This window comes from Euprymna scolopes, chromosome 26 (assembly GCF_053919585.1).
Source record: "Euprymna scolopes isolate OS-2025 chromosome 26, ASM5391958v1, whole genome shotgun sequence".
NCBI lineage: Eukaryota > Metazoa > Mollusca > Cephalopoda > Sepiida > Sepiolidae > Euprymna > Euprymna scolopes.
Window position 1 is genome coordinate 81,128,435 of NC_136507.1, and position 14,412 is coordinate 81,142,846.

Below are 14,412 nucleotides of genomic sequence, written 5' to 3' on the forward strand. Positions count from 1 at the left end.
TATACATGCAACTGGGGAATACTTGTGAATTTGATATTCCCATGATAATCCTTCCTTTTGGAGATAACCGGTTCAACCTGCATAGGATGAGTGCTCCTTCGATTCTTCTGTTTTGTTGTTGATGCCGGGTAACCATTTTAGTATTTAAATATGGTTGAAAACATCGCCATAAATTAACAATCTACCTGAAGAAGAACGAGAGTGGATCTGAAATGTCATAGAAATAAATAAGGGTCGTTCCAAAAGTAATGTCTCCTAATTTTATTCCGCCCGAATGGATCAGAGGGGATTGCAAATTGCATTGTTATGATGACTGACTTTATGCATTCATGACCTGAAAGTTTCATCTCTCTGTTGCAGATATTGACAGGGTGTGACTCTAAGAAAGAAGCCCCTGACTGAGTCAGAAGCAGATATCTCTCATTGTATTCCTGGCAAAAGTGCATTGAGAATAGTGGTGATTATATAGAGAAATAAATTCCGGAGCACAAAATGTCACTCATTGTAAGAATACCACTCCCATCGCTGTAGCACTTTAATATTTTTAATCCAAAAAATAGGAGGCTTTACTTTTGTAAATATTCTCATAAATAAAATTATGAACGAGAACAATAATTTGAACTCAAACAATCCTTCAGACATTACCTGATTGGTTCCACATAAATTTGTTGAAGATTTTTCAGAGATTTCTTGTAAATACTTTCATTAATCTGTAACATCCGCCAAATTTCCTTCTTGGCTAAACAGGAAAAAAATAAAAATAAATAAAAATAAATAATAATAATAATGATAATAATAATAACAATAATAATAATAAATGTGTTCTTCCTTAGTTGGTTGTTTTTGTTTTACGGTATATCATACCTTTTAAGGTTATTTAATGCCGAATCCCAGATTTTGAAGAAAATTTTTTTAATAGACTTTTCAATTCAGTTTCTATTTAACCTATAGTTGGGACACTAACAGGTACTACCACTCCGGGTCAGAGTGGACCTGGGAGCAATGGCAATTAAAGGGTGATTCTACACTCCCCAAAGCCCACAAGCTGGGGCCTCACCACTGTATATAGTTTAAGGTCATATCCAGGACCGTTCTTCCTTAATATAGTGAAATTCGAAAACTAAAATATTTCAAGTGAAACCAATGGTATCTACTGAATTGTCATTCCACAGTAATGAACATATTCAAAAATCATGAAAAACGATAAGGTAAAAAATTAATTATTAATGAAAATATTTTTCGAAGACAATTTAGCGAAGATTTAGTTTTGCACAAAAAAAAAAAAAAAAAATTTTTTTTAAATGAACCGGAGAGTTCTAATTGTAACAAAAGGGGAGGGGGTTATTATTTTCTGAAAACTGAAAATCTTTGGCCGATTTAGCAAAACTTAATTTTTGCTAACTGTCTTCAAAAATTGCAATAACTTAATAACAACCTAAAAACGGTGCAAGTCCAGAATTGCACTTATGATGATAAAATAAAAATGAAGAAAAACTTTTTATCATGTACCTACTTGGCACAGAATAAAGATGGTATATTCTATATTCACGAAAATTGCTCAAGTAGAAAATCAAATTTGACATTTTACAGTAAATTGTCGCAGCAATTTGTTTCCGGAGATGGTAATTTAACTTTTTATTTTGAACTTATATAAACTGAATATAAATATTGATTAAAATCTGTATATTTTATTTTCTGAAAAAAAAAAATGTTGTTTACTAAAAAACAAAAACAAATTCGCATTGTGGGTTGTCTGCCCTTGTCAAGCTTTTCATTCCTTCAAATATAGCTGATATTTTTCTCCCTTATTATGAACTAGCGTGGGTGCCTGGCGTTGCCTTGATGTTTGGAGGTGTGTGTTGAAGAAAAAAAAAAGTGATAGTAGGCAGGCAGGCTCGAACCCGTACTGCGAAGGAGGAAAAGAATGTGAAAAAAAAAAACCTGACACGTTAGCTGTTTCGCCCATTGCCAAACCGGAAGTGACGAAGGTTTTAATTAAGAGTTGGCAATCGACAAGAGGCAACGACTTTCGAAAATATTTGCGAAAAACCGACTCCTCCCTGTAGAAAAGTGTCCAGGTGAACGTAAAGTAATTAATGTTTTTGGCCAATTTTTCGATATTTGTCGTCCGAAGGGTCGAGCTTCAAAAGGATACTGATCTCGTGAAAATCTGTCGCCTTTGTCGAAAGTTTTTGCAATACATACATACATACATACATACATACATTTAAACATTTAAACAGGCAGGTGAGATTTATATTGTAGATGATGAAAATTTTATTTTCGTGAATAAATACTTTATCAAATTAAGTGAAATTTTAAAAGTTTTATCTTCGTTCCATGACTGGTACGTACAGACTTTTCTATTTTCTTTACCTTTAGTAGAATTCTGAACTTGCACTAAAAATGCAGTTAAGACTCTGATTTTTTATGTAACTTTTTAAGACTGTTTAACAAATGATATCAATATTAAAAAATACTGCCAATATAAAAAAATAATATACTTAAAAAAATGGTTTCAATATTAAAAACTTGATATCAATATTTAAAAACTGATGTCAGCATTTCAAAAATGATATTATATTTAAAAAGATATCAATATTCAAAAAATGATATTGATATTAACAAGTGATATCAAGATTAAAAAAAAATAATCCAAATATTAAAAGCATGATGTCAATATTTAAAAAAAAAAATCTATATATATAAAAGCGAAAATGTATGTATGTATGTATGTATGTATGTATGTACGCTTTTCCTCGATGTCCACAAAAGGCTTCTTTCAGAGAAGCGCTCGCTCGGTTCACAACTTCTTAAAACTTTTTATATCATCTATAAATTGTAATATCTCACATTTAACCACGGAGCTCGCCTGTCTATTTAATTTTATTGACTTTCGAACGTTAATTATTCTCCATTTCCCGCATCGGCACTTGTTACATTCGGTTTTCGTATAAACAAAAAGCAAAACTCGACTCTAATAACACGCCTGGGCCAAAGACCATATGTGGGAGTAACCCCACATGTCAGACCTTGGTCAATGTAGGGATCACCCTAGAGACCAAAAGTTCCTATCCAGCTCCCATTTCCCACCTCTCGGGAGCTGGTCCCCCTTTTCCCTTCTCCCTCCCTTCACTCCTCACCTTAAAAATTGGCCTTGTGCCTAATTTGCTCGGTGGGGGAGCAAATAAATACCAACAGGCCCAGAGCCAGTCAACGTTTGTAGACTTCGTCATATCAGACGGGGGAGCTGGTTTTTGAAAACAAACAAACCGATTTATTGACCTCATTAAAAACTGTCCCGCACAAAATGCTGACTGCTGAATACCTATCGCCGTCACGTCAATCAAAAACGCGCACCTGTTTTCATTTTTTATTTTTTTCACACTTTACTATTTTCCAACTGCGCGTCGGCAAGGCTTTGTCTTTTTTTCACGGGCACCTGTTTTTTTTTTCACACACACCTACAAACACCCAGGCAACGCCGGGTACCCCTCGCTAGTAGATATATAAAATAAGATACACAGGGCAATAAAACCTGATAAACCTCAATAGTTTCGTCGTCGTCGTCTTCGTCGTCATGCTGTCAATTGGGCATTGCACTTTTTTTTTTTTTCATTTTTCTTAAACTTTTACTTCTAGGGGATGGGACATCCAACCAGATGTCTGACATTTACACATATTTTAGTGAGTCCAACCAAGAGATCTTTTCAGGATTCTAGCCGTCCCTTTCAGTGCAATCGTTTGTATTTCACTTGCACTTGGTTCACCGGGTATGCTTGCTTATGTGCTGTTAAATGATATGTTAATTATGTATCCTTTCTATCTGAGTTCTCATATCCGTCTCTTTTGCCTTTCACTTTGTGTAGTTGTGGATAAATAACACTGTGCAACACTCAAAAAAGTATTGGGTATCTGCGGCCATTTTTATATGCACAACTTTATGGAAATCATTACTGGCCTTCTTTACAGTCTTTTTTTTTTTTGCAAAATTGTCATTTCGAGAATTGGTAAGAGATTCCATCAGAATGTTTCACTGATGGAGACACGTTTTTAAGAAAAATGGAACCTTGGCATGTTGGCAGACTACTGCTTGAGTATAAAAAGATAGGATGACACCCAACACATGAGAGTTAAGAGGACAAATGTTAAAACTGACAATTTCGTGTTTTTCATTCATAACCAATGATATTAAAATAAGAGCTATAGTATATGAAAACGGTGTCTAATCTGGAGAAATAAAGGTTAAATTTAATATCAGGATACTTTTCTTATATCGAAACAGATCTAATGTGGCATGTATTTTGTTTTTTTAATCTGAAATTTGTTTCACAGTGTAATTAAGTGGATTGTTAACTATGTTGTATTGACAACTAACAATTTCCGGAATAAAATTCGACACACTGCTGTCCAAACTTGCAATTTCAAATTTGACGCACTGCTGTCAAAACTTGTGACTTCAAATTCGGCATACTGCTGACAAAACTTGCTATTCCAGAACTCAACACATTATGGTCAAACCTTGCTATGCCAACGTCCAAATCCTAAAAGCGGCTCATTCTCTGAAAAAAAACAACATGCTTTTTATTTCAACCAGAAGCATTTTATTTACGTATCACGTGACAAGATCACAAACATATAAAGAGAAGCAGCAACTAGTTTTCTTTTCTTTTCTTTTCTTTAGTCTTTTTCTTTAGTCTTTTTTTTTAGTCTGCCACCAGACACTACAGGCTGCACAGAACTAGGTTTATACCTATTTTTAAGGCATTTAATCACAAAAGCAAATGCAAACAGGTATAAGTAATTGGTTGATTATGTTTTTGGTTATTTCCAAACCAGCATCATGAGTTGCTGTGGAACAATACACATTTATTCAACCTCTTCTGAGTGATCAGGCTCAAATCTGATCTGCACAAGGTTGAAACTACACTTTTCCAGTCAATCTCAGATTCAGCTCACAGCCCTCTGGTCTCAAAATGGTGAGACCAATAACGCCTTATACATCTTCAACTTGATTTTGCATCTGGTCTAAATTGCCCCAGTATAATAGATCTTGCAGCTATGGGGGAACAATCCTTATAATTGGTTGGGCTGTTGATCACTTTTTTTTTTTCAGAATAACTGTTTAAGTATTCAACTGTTCTAGATGTTCTTTGCGACTGAGAAACAAAGTTTGATACTTCCTAGCACAGACACATTTTTAAACTCAATGCCCATCGTGTATCAGATGAAGTTCTAGTAAAACAATCCATGCACATATTGTGAAAGGGTCAGAATTAAAGCACACTGTACCCCAATTGGGCTCTTTAGTCTTTTCATTGCAAAATGAGCCTTCTCTTTGCAAACACAATTGCTATTCTATTTAATTACTTATTTATACTCCTACTAGCATTTCAACCCAGCGTTGCCCGGGTGTTTGAAGGTGTATGTTGAGCAAAAAAAAAAGAGATCAATTTTTTTAACTTTGACCCCTATTAGGACCCCTTAACATTTATTGTTTGGGGCTCAAATCAAGTTATTAAGTTAGATCCATGTCCAAGGAACCCATATCTAAAATTTCAAGTGTTTAAACCCAAAATTATCGGAGGAGTTTGGTAGAGTTCTCAAAGGTCAAATCATTGAACTTTGACTCCTTAATCGCCAAATTACTAGCCGAAAACCGATCACATCGATTTTTCCAAATCTCAGTATCCTGTATATCAAATTTCGAGTCTGTAGACTGAAAATTGACAGAGTTATTGCATAGGGAAATGTACACAGACAGACAGACAGACAGACACTTTTATAGATATATAGACTAGCATTTCAGCCCGGTGTTGCCCGGGTGTTTGGAGGAGTATCTTAAAAAAAAAAAGAAAAAAAAAGGTCAATCTTTTTAACTGTGACCTCTATTAGGACCCCTTAACATTTATTCTTTTAGGCTCTAATCAAGTTATTAAGTTAGATCCATGTCCAAGGAACCTATATCTAAAATTTCAAGTGTTTAGACCCAAAATTGTCGGAGGAGTTTGGTAGAGTTCTCAAATGTCAAATCGTTGAACTTTGACCCCTTAGCAGTCAAATTTCTGGCCGAAAACGGATTACAAAGATTTTTCCAAATCTCAGTACCCTGTATATCAAATTTCGAGTCTGTAGACTGAAAATTGACAGAGTTATTGCGTAGGAAAATGTACACAGACACACAGACAGACAGATACATTCACTTTTTTAGATAGATAGATAGATAGATAGATAGATTAAACAAAAATATATACGTATACATAAATATCTATGGAAACAATTTTGTGTTCTCTGTAAACTTTTTATGCAAATATTATGCAAGTATAAATCATGTAGAATATCTGTAATAGTTAACTAAAGATGATCATCCCCTAAGAAAACCCCAAAAAACTATTAGGAAATTAATCCAAATGAATGCTTAAAAGAATATGCAAATTAGCTAGATCTTTTGCTAGTTAATGCAATTCCACAAGCCATATATAAGAAAATTGTATTTTCTTTTAAAATAAATAAAAAATAGGGGTTTTAATATGAATATCAATACACACAAAAGAAAACGGAATTTATAGGAGTATATATATATAGATAGATAATTTTTTTGTGTAAAACCCTTTTTTCTATTTATTATTGGCCCGTTGAATTGCATTCATCTGAAAAGATTTGCATGTTCTTTTAAACATTCATTTTAATTAATTCCCTATTAGTTTTTTTCGGTTTTCTTATGGGGGGATCATCTTTAGTTAACTATTACGTGTAATTATATTCATGCAGATATTCTACATGATTTATACTTGCGTAATATTTGCATAAAAAGTTTATAGTAAACACAAACCTCTTTCTATATATATTTATGTATGCGTATATATATTTATTTAAAAAATTTTGGCTGTCAAACTCCTCTGTCAGTTTTTGGTTTACAGACATGAAACTTCATATATAGGGTATTCGAACCCATGCAAAACTTTATATTTGGGTTTTAGCCGGGGAAATTTGGTGCAAAAGTGTGAAAATTAAAAAACTGAAATTTGTCAGGTGAAGGTCGAACAACGGCATTATGAACATGCATGCATAGCTATTTGTTCATGTCTAAATTTTTAGCTTTGCAGCAAACATGTCTTCATAGCTTAGGTATTAACGTCAAAGCTTAAGCTAAACGTTTTAGTTTTAATTCTCGGTGGTTGCCCATAAGTCATTTTTTTTTTAACTTTTAAAATCATTACTATATATTAGGTCCAATATAATAATCTATATATATAAAAGCGAAAATGTGTGTATGTATGTATGTATGTATGTTTGTATGTGTGTTTGCGTGTCTGCTAAAAACTTTCGGCAGACACGACAGAAATTTAACAAACTCGGTATCATATTGAAGCTCCATCCTTCGCTCGAAAAATATCGAAAAATTGGCCAAAAATGTTCATTTTTTCACCCCAAATCGACAATTTTCGGCAGGGGGGATCAACAAAAACGGTCCTCTCATGACGACGACTGGTTCTACGCATGCGTCAGGTGACGTCATGACCTGATTTACCTTAAATAGTTGAAAAACTGATTAAATTTCATGTACGTCGCGTTAGCTCAGTTGGTAAGTGCATTGGTTCATTATCTAAACGTTTTGGGTTTGAATCGTGGTGTGAGATTTCTTCTTTTTTTTTCGATTTTTTAAATTTAAATATTGAACCATTTAAGCCATTTTTCACGTAAACGTTCGTTTTTCTGTTTTTTTTTTCCTTCGCTTATCCACCCCCGACCACACACCCAAAAACACCCGGGTACCCACCGATTTTTTAAATTTTAATATCGAAACAGGCTTATTTAAGCCATTTTTCACGTGTTCATTGTTCTTGTTTTTTTTTTCGATTTTTACATTTAACATCGTTCGTTTGCTTTACGTACGTTTTTTGTGTTTTTTTTTCGATGTTTTGATTACCCCCCTACTTAAGTTTTAACGTTGTTTTCTTTTTTTACTTCACTTATAACAAACAAACCTGGTCATTGACCGCCGCTGTCGTCGTCATAACGCTCGATGACTTCCGTGCGCGCACCTGTCAATTTGGTTCTTAAATAAATTCAAACATTTTTCAGTAACTCATTCTGGCTGGCCGATTTTATTTTCAAACTTCGCCTCAGGGCTTTGGGTTCGATCCTACCTAAATTGTTCATTAAAAATACGCCCCCCTCCATGTACATAAAATATGTTTCTGTTAAAAAATATAAAATATATATAAAAAATATAAAATATATATAAAAATCGAAATAAAAAACATTTTAATAAATCTTCACTATCTAACCCAGCATAGTTTACCGCCTAAATGTTCAACGTGTACTTTTTTGTAGGCATTTATATTTCAACAACCCTTAAAATATACGCACTGAAGGAATTAAAAAAAAATAATAAATATTTTAGATTTTTGAGTAGAAGATCACTTTCCTATATAAATTTATATATATAAAAGCTAAAATGTGTGTGTGTGTGTGTGTGCATGCGTGCGCGCGTGTGTGTGTGCGCGCGTGTGTGTGTGTGTGCATGCGTGCGCGCGTGTGTGTGTGTGTGCGCGCGTGTGTGTGTGTGCATGCGTGCGCGCGCGTGTGTGTGTGCGCGCGCGTGTGTGTGTTTGTATGTATCACAAAAACTTTCTACACAGGCGACGGATTTTGGCCAGATTGGTATCATTTTGAAGCTGGAGGCTTCGGACGACAAATATCGAAAAATTGGCTAAAAACATCAATTCCTTCACCATCAACGGGTCGCTTTTCTACGGGGAGGGGTAGCAAAAAAAATCCTTCCTTCATTTTCTTTTTCTACTACTACTACTACTACTACTACTATGGCGTGATGTTTGACCTAGAAAACGTTGACGTTAGTTTAACCACCTGCTGTTTTTTAAACGTTTAATTTCGTCAGTTCTCAGTTCTCTGTTTCTTTAGCGCCGGGGTAACGTGTCAGAACCGTTTTTCCGCCTTAGCCTCAAGGCTTCGTGTTCGAGCCTACCTCCCTACCAAAACTTTTTTTTCTTTTACATCTCCAAACACCAGGGCAACGTTTTTGTTTTTATTTTATAATATTTAAACGCCCATTTTGTTTTGATCTACCCCCCTCCCCACCTACACAACACACACACTTCCAAACACCGGGCAACGCCGGGCACTATCGCTAGTTTAACATAAAATGAACACTTACTTCATGGCCAGTTGGTAGTCAACCATGTATGTAATTGGTTGCAGTTTTCAATTTTTGCAGCAATTATTGGTGCTGGGGGGGGGGGCTAATATTTGTTTTGATTTTCTTACGTTTCTTAAGGAGGGATAAGAGCCCACATGTTAACTATTCATATGTGATTAGTATATCAATTAGTATGTCAATATGTATCTGTTATTATATGCAATTAGGTTACTTAATAAGATATATAATAAGTATGTCAATTAACACATATTATTATACTATATTAGTTATTATATGCAATTATGTAATGTCAATTAGCACATATCTACTATTGTATGCAATTATTATGTTTTTATTAGCATATTACTATTACATGTAATAAGTATGCACAATAGCACATATCTGTTATTATATGCAAATATGTTATTTAATAGCATATATACTATTATACATGTAGTGACCGCTACATATGGTCGGAACAAATCTTTGGCAGAGACATTTTCATAGTAATCACCGTTTCAACGCCCACGTACGAGGGGCGTGCAATAAGTAATGCCCCTGACCCACTTCCCATAGGAGTAGAGCAATGAAACTTGGCACAGTTATTAGTCTTTCTCTACATAGGAACTACCCAGAGTTATGCATTTCTCCCATCGTTTGATGCAGCTCTGGAGACCGTTTTTGTAGAACACACCAGGTTGGTCCTCCAACCACGACATGACTTCAGAAATCAAAGCTGCATCATCTAGGAAACGCTTTCTTTTCAAAAACAACTTCATGGCTGGGAAGAGGTGAAAGTCAGAGGATGCAAGGTCAGGAGAGTAGGGAGGATGGGGCAGGATTTCATAACCACACGCCCATGCTTCTGATCTGGCGACATGCGAGTTGTGGACCGGAGTGTTGTCCTGCAGGAGGAGGGTACCTTTGCTGCTCTTGCCCTGCCTCTTGATTTTGATAGCTTCCCTTAATTTCCTCAAAAGTGAAGCATAATAGGTTACTGTAATTGTTGTACCCTTTGCCAGGAAATCTGTCATCACTACTCCGTCCTGGTCCCAGAAGACTGTGAGCATGACCTTGCCAACAGAGGGCTGCACCTTTGCCTTCTTTGGATGTGATGAGTCCAAGTGCTTCCACTGCATTGATCGGGTTTTGGTCTCTGGATCATAGTGATGGACCCAGGTTTCATCCTGTGTAATCAGTCTTTTGAAAAACTTTGACTCATCTTCTTGGCACATCTCCAAATTCATCCTCGAGCACTCGACGCGTTGTCGCTTCTGAAATGGTGTGAGCAACCTGGGAATCCATCTGGCAGACACCTTATGCATATGCAAATGATCATGAATGATAGTTTCCACAGACCCTGTACTAATCTTGACATCTTGGGCTATTTGGCGAATAGTAATGCACCGATCTTCCAAAATGACAGCCTCAACTTGATGGACAGATGCTCCATCAATGGAAGAAGAGGGACGGCCAGGTCTGGGAGCTGTTTCCACAGACTTCCGACCAGCGTTTTACAAGGTCATATGATGGGGCATTATCACGATGCCAGCGTTTTACAAGGTCATATGATGGGGCATTATCACCATAAGTTTCTTTCATTTCATCAAAAGTCTCCTGTAGAGTGTTTCCTTTCAAATACAAAAACCGGATCACTTGACATTCAAGAGGCTCCATTTCACACCTGACTTAGTTCAAACACCTGTAAAACAGAAAGCATAATTAGTTCAGAGCTGTAATTTGCCACATAACCCTTAGAGATATAAATCAATGCACATGCAAAATTTCAGCTAGATCAGACAAATGGAAGTGGGTCAGGGGCATTACTTATTGCACGCCCCTCGTATATCGGAACACGTAAGCACACAATGTTGCGATCATCACTGCAGTACGCATGGAATAAAGGAACTACATCGCGTCCCACGCGTAGTGATACACCAAACAGGCTGGAATGTTTGAGAACACCTGTATATAAGAATTGTCGCGTGAAAATCAAATCAGTTTAGTTTTGTTCCAGTTTCTATTTTTGTCTTCCTCAAGACTGGATCTAAAAATAACTTTGCCAAGGCATTAAAATTCCTGGCGCTTTTTTATACAAGGGAGACAACTCCATTTTACTAAGAGATTCGTTCATTTTTTTCATTTCATGATTTATGCCGCTAAAACCAACAATATCGTTGGTTAGTATTGTAAATTATGACATAAAAACAAAAACGATTCTCTTGATAGTCGCGTAAAGACTACATTTTGTATTATTAATTTTGTTAACTTTGTTACATAAAATAACCGTTGAGACTTTCTTTTTTTTGATATTTTGATTTAATAAAAATATCGTCGGTTTTAGCGTCCTAAATTATGAAACGAAAAAAATGAATGAATCTTTTAGTAAAATGGAGTTGTCTCCCTCTACACAATGACCTTGTATAAAAAAAAGCACCAAATTCACTGTCTTGAATTTGCGTGGCACGCATACAAACCTTAAATTCTCATCACAGAAAATTACCACAATGTTTTCTTATGCGATGAACACACACACACACACACACACACACACGCACACACACACACACACACATTTCGCTTACATGTTTCAATGACTGTTTTCCTCTCAGAAAATAGCCACATTCAAATCATGTGTGTCGTGACGTCACTTGGTTCATAAAAAGTCAGTAATCTTAAACTGCATGCCATTTTCACGAGATCCTCATTTAGCTAAGCTTACATAATGAAGACTCGTTGCAAGAAAAAAAACTAAGGTGGGAACGATTTGAATTAATATTTTTCTCACGCGTAAATAAACGTTATTTCATATCAATATAGCGATCTCAAGTTCTTTGTCAAGTGTCGTTATTTTCTGGAGTTATTCACATTTTTTTATTGAATGTATGTGAGGATGTGACTTGGTGAAAACCTTCTGTTAATTGGAGACCTCGTTAAATTTACCTTTAACGGTCCCGCGGATACGCTACTACTTTTGTCTTCTAGAGATTCCTGCACCTGCAACACATATCTACTATTGCATGCAATTATTATGTTATTTAATCGCATATATATTCTCGTCTTGGGGAGGCTCCATGTTTTGATAAGCTTCTGGGCTTGACCTTTACTCCTGATCTTAAACGGAACACGTACATCAAATCCGTTACCAAGGTCGCTGGAAAAATGGTGGGATCGTTCTATTAATCCAATAGATATCTACCTGCTGATGCAATTCTCTTCCTATATAAGAACCAGGTACGTCCAAGGATCGAATATTACTGTCACATCTTGGCAGGAGCTCCTAGAAACACTTATCCTGCCTTGACAGAGTTCAGAATAGACTTTGTAGCCTAGTGGGGGATGCCCTTTTCTCTTCCCTGCAACCTCTTTCTCACAGAAGAGACGTTGCGAGCCTGTCTTTGTTTTATCGTTATTTTCATGGCCAGTGCTCGTCTGAGCTTCAATTTATGCACCCCCCCTCGCCAAACATTCACGAGAAACACTCGTCTGGTTGAAACCACTATCAATAATTTCTCTTACTCTTTATCTGTGCCTTAACCTAAACGCAGATTCCATGAACAAAGTTTCTTTCTTAGAACTGCATGCCTGTGGAACTCTCTTCTGTTTGCTTGCTATCCAGCTGACTACAATATGGCTGTGTTCAAGTTCAATGTAAACAAGTTCTTGATGAGCCGTTCCCCTTTGGTAATCCAACTTGCCAAATTCACACTTCTAATGATTACTATTATATTGTCTTTTTTACCCTTGTACACTCTTTAACCCTTATCCTCGAATGGCCTCTGTGCCTTGATAAGTGGTGATTTCCTTGTAAAAGAAAAATACTATTATCTGCAATTAATATGCCAGTTAACACATATCTACTATTGTATGCAATGATTATGATATTCAATAGCATATATGCTATTATATGGAATTAATAAGCCAGTTAACACATATCTACTATTGTATGCAATGATTATGATATTTAATAGCATATATGCTATTATATGGAATTAATAAGCCAGTTAACACATATCTACTATTGTATGCAATGATTATGATATTTAATAGCATATATACTATTATATGGAATTAATAAGCCAGTTAACACATATCTACTATTGTATGCAATGATTATGATATTTAATAGCATATATGCTATTATATGCAATTAATAAGACAGTTAACACATATCTACTATTGTATGCAATGATTATGATATTTAATAGCATATATGCTATTATATGCAATTAATAAGACAGTTAACACATATCTACTATTGTATGCAATGATTATGATATTTAATAGCATATATGCTATTATATGGAATTAATAAGACAGTTAACACATATCTACTATTGTATGCAATGATTATGATATTTAATAGCATATATGCTATTATATGCAATTAATAAGACAGTAAACACATATCTACTATTGTATGCAATGATTATGATATTCAATAGCATATATGCTATTATATGGAATTAATATGCCAGTTAACACATATCTACTATTGTATGCAATGATTATGATATTTAATAGCATATATGCTATTATATGGAATTAATATGCCAGTTAACACATATCTACTATTGTATGCAATGATTATGATATTTAATAGCATATATGCTATTATATGGAATTAATATGCCAGTTAACACATATCTACTATTGTATGCAATGATTATGGTATTTAATAGCATATATGCTATTATATGGAATTAATAAGACAGTTAACACATATCTACTATTGTATGCAATGATTATGATATTTAATAGCATATATGCTATTATATGGAATTAATATGCCAGTTAACACATATCTACTATTGTATGCAATGATTATGATATTTAATAGCATATATGCTATTATATGCAATTAATAAGACAGTTAACACATATCTACTATTGTATGCAATGATTATGATATTTAATAGCATATATGCTATTATATGGAATTAATATGCCAGTTAACACATATCTACTATTGTATGCAATGATTATGATATTTAATAGCATATATGCTATTATATGGAATTAATAAGACAGTTAACACATATCTACTATTGTATGCAATGATTATGATATTTAATAGCATATATGCTATTATATGGAATTAATAAGACAGTTAACACATATCTACTATTGTATGCAATGATTATGATATTTAATAGCATATATGCTATTATATGGAATTAATAAGACAGTTAACACATATCTACTATTGTATGCAATGATTATGATATTTAATAGCATATATACTATTA

General features: G+C 34.7%; 1 protein-coding gene across 1 annotated transcript in view; it reads right to left on the minus strand.

Annotated features, from left to right (window-relative positions):
• The window catches only part of LOC145248219 (uncharacterized), a 501,013-nt gene that overhangs the window by 334,528 nt on the left and 152,073 nt on the right, over positions 1–14,412 (minus strand). Inside the window, exon 3 of the mRNA XM_080110085.1 lies at positions 646–739. Within this exon, the coding sequence (XP_079966211.1) occupies positions 646–739 (94 nt within the window). The remainder of the gene's footprint in view (positions 1–645; positions 740–14,412) is intronic.